Raw genomic sequence first — 12,272 nt, 5'->3', positions numbered from 1 at the left:
TCGCTGGAGAGATTTGCCACCTTTGCATTCCACAAAAAAGGTTGCATATCTATGAAGTTGTGTCCAAATCACCCAGTGAAGATGCATGTGGGGTGCCATCTCTAGGCGTGGACCAGGATGCATCGTCATATTTGAAGGTACAGTAAAATGTATGTCACACACTTTTGCCTTACGCACTGTACTGTACTAGTGTGCAGTTTTTTGAGCACTTTTCTTTTCTTGTTATAGGAATCATGAATAAAGCTTTCTTCCAAGACAAAATTGTGCCTGATATTGTGGAATACATCACACGTGAGTTCCCGGATGGTCACCGTTTCTACCAGGACAACGATCCGAAGCACACCGCGTCAATAACGCATATCCTTGAGCGCGGTATCAACTGGGTGAAGACGCCAGCGGAGTAAGTGCGGTAACGGCGTCTCATTTTTTAGCACTGTTTTTACTGTGTACTGTATCTCAAACTAATTGTCCTTTTTTTTCCCCTCCAATGACAGATCGCCAGACTTCAAGCCTATCGAAATGGTCTGGCATCAGCTTAAGGACTATATCCGAAAAGTCGTGAAACCCTCCAAAAAGGATGAGTTGGCGCAAGGCATACTGAGTTTTTGGAACGATGTACTCACCGTGGAACGATGCAATAAATATATTGACCATATTGCCCATTGTGTAATGGGCAAGCATCAGGAAGGTAGTATGGTATAGTACTGTACTGTAGTATTGTAAGTACAGTATGATACAGGTAAGTATGATACAGATTTTTTCTTTCCTAGTAGTCAGAGTATGCAGTAGTTCCAGTATAGACTAGTTTGACAGTACTAACTGCATATTGTAGTCCAATATGGAGTAGCTATACAGTACACAATGCCATAATACAGTATGCACCTACTGTAACTGCTCAATTTTTTTCTTTCCAGAGAGAGCAGCACCAGCCACCTGGTTACAAAGAATTTAACAGTAATCATAGTATACAGTAGTTCCAGTATAGACTAGTTTGACAGTACTACACAGCACACAATGCCATAATACAGTATGCACATAACTGCACTCATTTTTTGTTTTCTTGTCTTTTCAGAAAAAAGGATGGAATGGGGGAGAGGGGGGTATCGTGTAAAGTCTGTGAACTGTTTGTACAGTTAAGTGTACAGTATCTAAACTGCAGTCATGGTGTACACAAAACCTCTCCTCTCTCAATGAACTACTGTACTGTACACAGAATGAGGAAGAAGATAAAGACGGAAAAAATTATATTACTATATATATATTATTATATATTATATATTATATATTATTAATTAATATTATTATCAATGTGCATTATTCATGATTATCCACCGGCCCTCAATTTCCATCTGACGGAAGAACTTAATAATGACTGCATTTTGTATTATTCATGATTATTTTTATATTTGTATTTTTTGTTCCTGATAAAATATAATAAGTATTTATTTACATTCATGATAATCATAATCATTGACAACCCCCCCCCCCCCACACCTACACCAAAGAAAAAGAAAGAATGACAAAAAATGGTAATTTACTGCATCAACAACATGAATCAGATAATGGTTATTTTAACTCTCAATTCTCACAGTGCTGTACAAATCAGATTTACATATCAAATTCGAGAAGGAATTTTCAAAAGCGTTACCATAAACAAAGACTCAAAGGGTTGGGGGGGGGGATGGGCGAGTCATGCGCAGTAATCATCAACTAGCTCCCATCCCAAAGAGGATTACACGCAGGCGCAGCAGAGAGGTGATGCTCGGCTAGGGACGGATTAAAAACACAATGGCAAGCTTCAGAAACTGAATGACTCTGTACAGGTGTCTGTCGATAAGAGTTTCAAATCCTTGAGCGAGCCTTGTGTGTGTGCGTGGGGGAGGGGGGTACAGGGTACAGCTGCATGAAGGATTAGCTGTACTGCAGTTCAAAGAAATGACATAATTTAAAAAGGCAGGTCATCATAATAATTTGATCCCTTCAGCCCCAAATACAGTACATAAAAAGCACACAAATCAACCATGTGCAGTCAAAAGCCACAGCACAGATTGAATATCGTAATATCAAGTTGGTCTAGGCAGGTTTGTGGAGAAAATAAAAATAAAAAATGAGGAGAGAAAAAATATTTTTTTTTTTGGTCACTCTTGAACTTCGCAAGCAAGCAGTGGTGAATTTACAGGCACATGCGCAGTAATCATCACCCTTCAAGCAGGAATGTGATTGAAACCAGAAAGACACACTTTCAAAAGAATGGTGTGGGAGAGGTGTACTGCACTGTGGATAAGATAAGAAGTTGAAATACTGCAGTGCAGTAAATTATCCTTTGTGCGGGGGAGAGCGCTGCATATGCCGAAATGTGATACTGTTACAGCACATGCCTATGCGTTTCAACAATTTTCAAATGAGACATACAGTACAGCACTGCAAATGCATGTATAAATATGCAAATTTACAATTACTGCGCGCGCACACGCAGACTGTGTACTGACGTAGGTTGAACTGCTAAAGTATTAGACTTCAAAGACAACACCTCACGAACGCCCCCCTGAGTTTTTAGATGGTATTGCAGTATTGCACACAGCGATAATAAAATGCTAATACATTACGAGCGCTAAAATACCGCAATACACTCCGGACAAAAAACAAACAAAATGCATCTGCCCGCGGTTATCAGAATTGCGCCGCTACAGCCGCCCGAGGCTAAAGGCGGCCGCCACTGTATTACTGATGTCAAATTGCAAATATTGATAGATCTGCATACACCATTATGGGTCAACTAGATCTTAATATCACTAAACCTGACTTGAGTCAAAGAGCCAGATACATAAAGCTGCGGTAACCAAAAATGCCATATTACCGCCCATAAAAAAGAGCCTTATTATTATTATGCAATGAATCAGCGTTGCAGCGCCAAAAATAAAGCGCTTTTTATCGGACCCGTTAAAAGCATCAGATTCGATACAAAACAGGCATAATACCTCATGTTCAAATAAAAACTGCAATACATCAAGTTCCGATATTTATTGGAACAGGAGGAACAGCAGAAATACCACAAATATTTTATCACCTACTCCAAGCTGGTGTTAGCCCAGTCTCCTATGTATATAATGACCAATATACTGACCATTATATACATAGGCAAGATAAGCTAAACCAACATGGAATAGATTATAATATAGTTGTTAAAATACATTACAATACATATTAACCCCTTAGTAGTCCACGGGTCAACTAGTCATCGGTTTTCAAGACTAGCTGACCACACAGGGGATAATATAAATGTTAATATATAATTCTTTATGCCCGTCCGTGACTCGGAAGCTCTCCCAGGAGATTGTGTATTCAATGTGTGGGTAGAGAGCAGTGCAGGCCTGGAGTCCAGCAGTTTGAATAAGACACATGCAAGCTCTTGTATCAAATCACTAGACTACTATATTACAGATAACAGAGTTATATAGCCAAAAACTGTTCTAGAGGTGGTTTTGCTGAAGTGTCTTAGAGGTATTCGCTGACATTCTACCTAATTTATTGCTACATAGATTAAATGTTACTTACATTTGTGCCTTTCACTTATTTCTAGGGAGTAAGGGAAGCAGAGAAGGGAGAAATGTGAGACTACAGAGAGTGAAACTTTGTTTATAAAAAGCTAAGAAGCCAACATTCTTCTCTTCAAGGCTAAAAAGTTTTCGGAGACTTGCCAGAGCACCTGCTCAAGTTTTAAAATAATACATTTTAAAAGTAAAACCTGGGACAAGGGGAAACAAAATGGATATTAAAATATATATTGGAACAAAGGGAACAAAATGGTTACTGAAATTTATATTAGCAATAAACATTACATTACACTACCTACCCCCCTTTGCCACCTTAGTGGCTAGTTTAGAATGGTTAGTTTTTGGATTGTCCCGCAGGCATAAAGAAAACACTACGGCTCAGAGATATAACATTTTGTTGAAGTGGAGTTAATATCGCATCCGGGGAAATAAAAAATAAAGGGTGTTATTATCGCAATTTTAAGGTGGTATATATCAAGATTATGGTAATAATTTACTGGGTGCGATATTTGGGCCAATTTCGCAATGTGGGAATTAACGCAACCGTTAATGTATTACATACCACATTGGGTTAATATTTCTATCATAGGCTTCTGTAATGTCTATTATTACAGAAACCTATGATCAAAATAACTAACCCGTTTCATGCCTGTGGTTACCAAGGTATACCACAGGCACCAAAGGGGTTGATACTTTATTTAAAAAAAATTACCTAACCCTGTTGACCCAGTTAGTGGACAGTAAAGCATTGCCATTCTAGTCGCTAAGGTAATTAAGGGGTTAACCTCTCTCACCACCACTTCCCCCCCCCACGGGAAGCCTAACTACCCTCCCCGGGGTAACTACAGTAATCACCCACATCCCCTACCTTCTAGACTAATGCCCAATATCCCTATTAGACAAATGTGGTTTTAAATATTAACACAAAATATATACACGTTTAAAACAAAACAAAAAAGAACATATAAATTAAATTGTATACACAAAACCATTGATTACCACTGTGGATAACTAGGCCCCTGTCTTCAGGGACAGATTTTACTGGGGGAGAGAGGTCTGAACCCTTTTATACCCTTGCAATACCCTAATTGCACAATCAGTAGCTATCAGCTGTTGCACATGCGCATTGAGCTCACGCCCAAACTGACTCAATAAAGTGCTCCTTTGCTGGAGGGAAACGCGCGTTGGACGCGCAATGTTGTCAGTCTCCTACTTGGAGCTGTTTTAATGTAGTGTCTGCAGTTTCCTGGTTCTAACTGTGCAGACCCCAGTAGTTAGTTATTTGTTTATTTATTTAATTTCATAGTCAATGTGCCTGCATTCCTTGCACTCTAAGTGAGGCGTTCACACAGTTCATCACTGTGAATTCACCCTAGTACTGCTGTGTCTGGCAGCTTTATGATGCAGTGCATGTACTAATATTATCACTACATGTGCCAGCTTTATCATTCAAGCACTCTCACTCTAACACACTTAAGTCTCTATTGTAGTGCGCAGTGCTGGTAATTTAGCAAGGAAGCTGGATATTTAATCCGTTGGCCACCCACTTGTGAACATTTATATACTCCTACTACTTGGTCTCACCGTTGCTCCAGAGGGGTTAATACCCTGACTCTTAGCATCCTCTGTCCTCTATATCCCACCAACATTAAGTGGTCAACTGGGATAGTATGACTTTATAATTGACGACACGGATGCCTGATAGCGTTGATTTAATATAATTTTAATTCACATTACACATTACTTTGGTAATATATGTTTTAAGTAAATTTATTAAAAGTTTTAACTTTTATACCTGGTGGTGTGCATTTAAGTGAATTCTTTTAGGGGGCACATCCAATTTGTGTTTCCCCTTCACCTTTTCTGACTATCTATCAAAGGATTTGAAAAGATTTCTGCCACTTTAATTGGTGTTTTGCAGTTAGTGAGATTTCCTTTTAAATCGTTAAATATTATGATCCACTTTAAATGTCTGATCCACTACATCTACTCTCCCGGCCCTAATGCTGCACATGTTGTGCTAAACCTCCATTTTTACAATGTACATCTACAGGTTACTTTCATCCTGAACTTTTACCTCTCTTGCATGACCTTTTGTAAGACAGTTTGTGTAACTGTGACTTTTTTGTCTCGTCTAGAACAAAGACAAGCTCCAATAATCCACCCATGCCAACACTGCAAGGTTGCTTTTAGCAGTCAGGATTACCTCCTCGAACATCTGAAGTTCAAACACCCAAATGAGTATACGGAAAAGATGCGGACAGAACAATCTTGCAACATTCCAATTAATATGACTGAAAATGTATCTTTTAACCAGTCAAGGCAATTAATAAACAATATAACTGCTTCTCATTCCAAAAGATATATATTAGCTGCTGCCACAGGAAAAGATCTTGGAGAAAGTGGGAAGAGTCTGACTTGGTTATCAGACCAGAACCTACAGAAGAGAACACAGACCAGGGAGAGACCGCATGTATGTGGAGAATGTGGGAAGGGATTTAGTGATGTATCCAGCCTGAGGAGACGCAAGAGGACACACACAGGGGAGAGACCACATGTATGTGGGGAATGTGGGAAGGGATTTAGTAATTTATCCAGCCTGAGGAGACACAAGAGGACACACACAGGTGAGAAACCGCATGTATGTGGGGAATGTGGGAAGGGATTTAGTGACTTATCCCACCTGAACACACACAAGAGGACACACACAGGGGAGAGACCGCATGTATGTGGGAAATGTGGGAAGGGATATAGTGACTTATCCAGCCTGAGGAGACACAATAGGACACACACAGGGGAGAGACCGCATATATGTGGAGAATGCGGGAAGGGATTTAGTGACTTATCCCACCTGAAGACACACATGAGGACACACACAGGGGAGAAACCGCATGTATGTGTGGAATGTGGGAAGGGATTTAGTGACTTATCCCACCTGAACACACACATAAGGACACACACAGGGGAGAGACAGCATGTATGTGGGGAATGTGGGAAGGGATTTAGTGAATTATCCAGCCTGAACACACACAAGTGGACACACACAGGGGAGAGACCGCATGTATGTGTGGAATGTGGGAAGGGATTTAGTAACTTATCCCACCTGAACACACACATGAGGACACACACAGGGGAGAGACCGCATGTATGTGGGGAATGTGGGAAGGGATTTAGTAACTTATCCAGCCTGAGGAGACACAAGAGGACACACACAGGTGAGAAACCGCATGTATGTGGGGAATGTGGGAAGGGATTTAGTGACTTATCCCATCTGAACACACACAAGAGGACACACACAGGGGAGAGACCGCATGTATGTGGGGAATGTGGGAAGGGATTTAGTGACTTATCCCACCTGAACACACACAAGAGGACACACACAGGGGAGAGACCGCATGTATGTGGGAAATGTGGGAAGGGATACAGTGACTTATCCAGCCTGAGGAGACACAATAGGACACACACAGGGGAGAGACCACATGTATGTGGAGAATGTGGGAAGGGATTTAGTGACTTATCCCACCTGAACACACACATGAGGACACACACAGGGGAGAGACCGCATGTACGTGTGGAATGTGGGAAGGGATTTAGTGACTTATCCCACCTGAACACACACATGAGGACACACACAGGGGAGAGACTGCATGTATGTGGGGAATGTGAGAAGGGATTTAGTGAATTATCCAGCCTGAACACACACAAGTTGACACACACAGGGGAGAGACCACATGTATATGTGGAATGTGGGAAGGGATTTAGTGACTTATCCCACCTGAACACACACATGAGGACACACACAGGGGAGAGACCGCATGTATGTGGGGAATGTGGGAAGGGATTTAGTAACTTATCCAGCCTGAGGAGACACAAGAGGACACACACAGGTGAGAAACCGCATGTATGTGGGGAATGTGGGAAGGGATTTAGTGACTTATCCCATCTGAACACACACAAGAGGACACACACAGGGGAGAGACCGCATGTATGTGGGGAATGTGGGATGGGATTTAGTGACTTATCCCACTTGAACACACACAAGAGGACACACACAGGGGAGAGACCGCATGTATGTGGGAAATGTGGGAAGGGATATAGTGACTTATCCAGCCTGAGGAGACACAAAAAGACACACACAGGGGAGAGACCGCATGTATGTGGAGAATGTGGGAAGGGATTTAGTGATTTATCCCACCTGAACACACACATGAGGACACACACAGGGGAGAGACCGCATGTATGTGTGGAATGTGGGAAGGGATTTAATGACTTATGCCACCTTAACACACACATGAGGACACACACAGGGGAGAGACCGCATGTATGTGGGGAATGTGGGAAGGGATTTATTCGGTCATCCTGCCTGGACACACACAAGAGGACACACACAGGGGAGAGACCGCATGTATGTGGGGAATGTGGGAAGGGATTTATTCGGTCATCCAGCCTGGACACACACAAGAGGAGACACACAGGGGAGAGACCGTATGTATGTGGGGAATGTGGGAAGGGATTCAGTGTGTTAACCAACCTTAAGAGACACAAGAGGACACACACAGGGGTGAAACCGTATGTATGTGGGGAATGTGGAAAGGGATTTAGTGACCTATCCCACCTGACAAGACACAAGAGGACACACACAGGGGAGAAACCGCATGTATGTGGGGAATGTGGGAAGGGATTTAGTGACTTATCCCACCTGAACACACACACGAGGACACACACAGGGGAGAGACCGCATGTCTGTGGGGAATGTGGGAAGGGATTTAGTCGGTTATCCAGCCTGGACACACACACGAGGATACACACAGGGGAGAGACCGCATGTATGTGGGGAATGTGGGAATGGATTCAGTGTGTTATCCAACCTGAGGAGACACAAGAGGACACACACCGGGGAAAAAACGTATGTATTTGGGGAATGTGAAAAGGGATTTAGTGACCTATCCCACCTGATCAGACGTAAGAGGACACACACAGGGAAGAGACCATATGTATGTGGGGAATGTGGGAATGGATTTAGACAGTTATTCAACCTGAACATACACAAAAGGACTCACACAGGGAAGAGACCGTATGTATGTGGGGAATGTGGGAAGGGATTTAGTCAGTTATCCCATCTGATCAGACACAAGAGGACACACAGGGGAGAGACCGATCTCTAAAGCCAGGCATGTTTAGGGTTAACCAGCAACTAAGACGCTCATATATAATTGCCACGTGTATATGTGTTACGCTAAATCGCAATTAAAAGTAACTTTAGTTTAGATTGCATAAAAGGATAAAAAGTTATAACATTTTAAATGCAGGTTGTTTGTATAATTATTATTGTAGTTTTATTTATAGAAAAATGTTGTTCTTAATGTTTTATATTTCCATTCTAATAAAATGTGCGTTTCCCATTATGCTGAAAAGGTCTGTAGCCTAACTTAGTTGTGAATTGGAATTGTTTCGCTGCGATCAATTTGCCGTCGGCATTTGGCCGCAGACACTCCACCACCAGCCGCTTCTAATGTAAGTTTTATTACTGTATTGGGCAGGGGGTTGTAACGATGGGGTTGCTAGCCCGGTAATAATAGGGTTACCCCCCAGCTTGCAATCCCTACCATCGTGCAGGAGACGAGGGGTTAATGTAACTGTGTGATAATCTGTATGCATTCCCCTGCTTCAGCACAATATGTGTTTCCCCTTGTTTCGTATGTTCCCGCCCTACTACATGGTTGCACCAAACACATCAGGTTCAGGTTGGGAGGGCAAGGGTTAACCGTGCTCTAATGTTTATGACCCTTTGTTCCCCTTCCCCGCCTGTGGGGCCACCATTTGCCAGGTGTACCGGCAACCGCCACAGAGCTCATGTGGTTCTATGCGAAGTTTAAAGGGCTGCTGCAACGGCAGAAAAATGATGTGGGCTTCAAAAATGATTAAAACCGATGTTTCTATCTCCAGTTCGGTGGGGCGTAGAGAGCTGGAATTTGACCACTATGCAGTCACCCCTCCGGCATGATTGCATGGCAATTGTCAGCCCTCTCGGATTAACCGAACGGAGGGAGTTTAAGTGTATAAATTAAGTTCGCCGCATGAGGGATTATATGTTGCCGGTTTTAAATATTGTATAAAACCTGAAATCATTATCTCCGGTTCGGTGAGGGCTAGAGGACTGAGATTTTGCCACCAAGTAGCCACACCTCCGGCATGGTTGCGTGGCCATACCCAGCCCTCTCAGGCTAACTGAATGGAGTATGGTTAACTGTATAAAGTGTGGTTGCCGCCATTGACTCCAATGGCGGAGAAATGTGGTTTGTGTAACATGAGGTTCTAAAACCCAATATTGCTATCTCCGGTTCGGTGATAGCTGGAAGGCTGAAATTTGGCCACCAGATGGTCACACCTCCGGCATGAGGGCATGGCAATTTTAAGCCCTCTCAGATTAACGGAATGGAATATTTTTATATGTATAAATTGTGATATGCTTACTGTATTTCTCTGCCTACTGTAAAGCCCGCAAAAGTTACTGGCCCATAAGGTATGCTAATGGCCAGAGGGCGTCTGCCTGCCTGAGGAGCAAGCTCCGAACAAACGCTCACTCCCCCAGATTGAGTACACAGGGCAGAGAAAGAGCAGGACATGGCTGTTTACATTAAGTACCATACTTCACACCTCTGGTAAGAGTTCCCCGGTCCAGATTCCCAGATGGCAGACTTTGAGACACCAACTTTTTAGTGTGGGGCTCGGGATATGGGACTCTGACTGGGAGGATGTGTGCATGTGCCCACCACCTGAGAACAGATACCCTCCTGCTTCCCACGTGAGCTGGCAAGAGGTAATTGGGTCCAGGTAATTGTTATCCAATGCTTGAGGCCCAATGTTAAGGGGTAGAGACTAAAGCCCATTAAAGGGATTGTAAACTCTATGCCCAGTGTCTTCGTTATTCTACTTGAATTGTTCCTGTTGCCTGATGAACTGCTAGCCTGTGTCCTGGGCTATTTCATCTGTCCCCTTCCCAAGTAAGTGTTATATTCTGTTTATTTTCTCAATACTGTCTGTCCACCTGAACTGTAAGGAATAAAATCTCTTTATTATATCACAGTCTCATTCAATTCAACCCAGATTATAAAGTGTGTATTATAACCCTGAAGCTACCGTGACAGGGGTTTTAGGGTAAGTGCTTGGGGTGGGGGGTTTTAGGGTAAGGGATTAAGGTGTGTGGTTTTAAGGTAAGAGGGATGTGACCGCCTTTATAATGGTGGGGGCGGCACAGGACTGTGGGTGAGCATGGGACTGGAAGCCCCTCGCTCACCTCTGGGTTTTGTTTGGGCTTGTTCCGTTTTGGCGGGAAAGTGAGCTTTGTGTTACCAGACAGATGTGGAACAGGTGTCCTGTGATTGGCTGAGGAGTAGGTGGTGGGCAGAGTGCTGTGATTGTGTTATGGATTACAGGTATTTTATGGCATATAACACATAATTAATACAGGTCACAGGTACATATATATATAGTATCATTATAAGGCCTAGTATAGCTTAGAGCATACTGTTAAAATCCTGGCTTTTCTTGTCTTAGAAATAATAGGTTGTTTTGCTGAGAAGTGGCAGGATATTGGGACAGGTTACATAGGCATAAAAAGAGGAACTAATTCACGTAAACAGGCCGTGGTCAAACGGTAAATGTTGAAATATATCATACGTCAGTAACTGTAATTCCTACTGATAAACAACATACGTCACTAACCACAGAGTATGGTCACATGTCACGTACGCAGCAAACTATGAGATGCTATATAGGTTTGCATGACTCCATGTTGAATCAGAACCGAACTGAGGTGTGAAGTCACACAGATGAGACTTGAGCTGAGACTGGCTGACCTATCATAATATCTTTTGGTTTGTATTACAATGCATATCAGCTATATAATCTCTGCATAGTTAGGAATGGATTGGTAGCATACTGTAACTGCTAGCCGTTAGCTTACAAGAAGCTTGTTGTGATATTTCTGATTATTGTTGTGATACAATAAATGACAAACCTTATCTTATACAAACTCTGAGTGACCGTTCTTTATAATAATCTCACAAAACTCTTTCATATCTGAGAGTGTGACTGAGAGCCTGCAAGTACGACATCGTGGTCTGTGTTCTCTGCTTAGCGCAGGATATAACTCACCACGAGGCATTACTTGGGAGAAGAAGGTAGGCAAAGACCCAGATTAATTGGACAGGCCAGAGGGCGTTGCTAGGGAGTTTGGGCGGGAAAATGAAAGGTGCGTTATATAGTGACGAAGCAGGAGCAGATAGGGAAATTACCTATGGTTAGGGGATGTTCAATGCAATGTAGGTAGGTGCAACGCACAGCAAAAACGGTGATAGCAGGTCTGGCAAAAATATTTCTTTATTATGAGGACATAAAAACAGAAGGCTGCAACCTTCTACGCGTTTCGTGCAAACAAATAGCACTTTATCAAGAAGTGTCTTAACTTGGTATACAACCCTCTATATATAGGGACAGCCTGCCGTTTTGGCGCCAAAACATTTAATTGGTAACATCATGTTAATTCAAACATATTGTGTATAGCTGTGTGAGTAACCTGAGGGCGGCTAATTACCTGTTGCCACTGCGAGAAAGCCGCCTCCAAACACACCTGCTCGGTGACACGCACCGCAGGGCAATGGAGGGCCAACTCTCGCGAGATGCGCCTCAAGTAAGCCACATTTTTACGCGCATGCGC

The 12,272-nt window shown here is 42.8% G+C and overlaps 3 protein-coding genes across 11 annotated transcripts in view; all 3 read left to right on the top strand.

Moving 5' to 3' along the window:
* The window catches only part of LOC142466692 (uncharacterized), a 308,558-nt gene extending 296,700 nt beyond the window's left edge, over positions 1-11,858 (top strand). For all 7 annotated transcript variants that reach the window (XM_075571998.1, XM_075571995.1, XM_075571997.1 and 4 more), the window contains one exon: positions 5,693-11,858. In XM_075571998.1, the coding sequence (XP_075428113.1) occupies positions 5,809-8,718 (2,910 nt within the window). In that variant the 5' untranslated portion in view covers positions 5,693-5,808 and the 3' untranslated portion in view covers positions 8,719-11,858. The remainder of the gene's footprint in view (positions 1-5,692) is intronic.
* Positions 1-12,272, top strand: part of LOC142466363 (uncharacterized) — a 790,214-nt gene that overhangs the window by 296,676 nt on the left and 481,266 nt on the right. The gene's annotated exons all lie outside the window — the stretch shown is intronic.
* Positions 1-12,272, top strand: part of LOC142466695 (uncharacterized) — a 431,792-nt gene that overhangs the window by 91,001 nt on the left and 328,519 nt on the right. The gene's annotated exons all lie outside the window — the stretch shown is intronic.

This window comes from Ascaphus truei, chromosome 15, assembly GCF_040206685.1.
Source record: "Ascaphus truei isolate aAscTru1 chromosome 15, aAscTru1.hap1, whole genome shotgun sequence".
Lineage (NCBI taxonomy): Eukaryota > Metazoa > Chordata > Amphibia > Anura > Ascaphidae > Ascaphus > Ascaphus truei.
The sequence above is the reverse complement of the archived record's forward strand: the minus strand, read 5'-3'. Positions and strand labels throughout refer to the sequence as shown.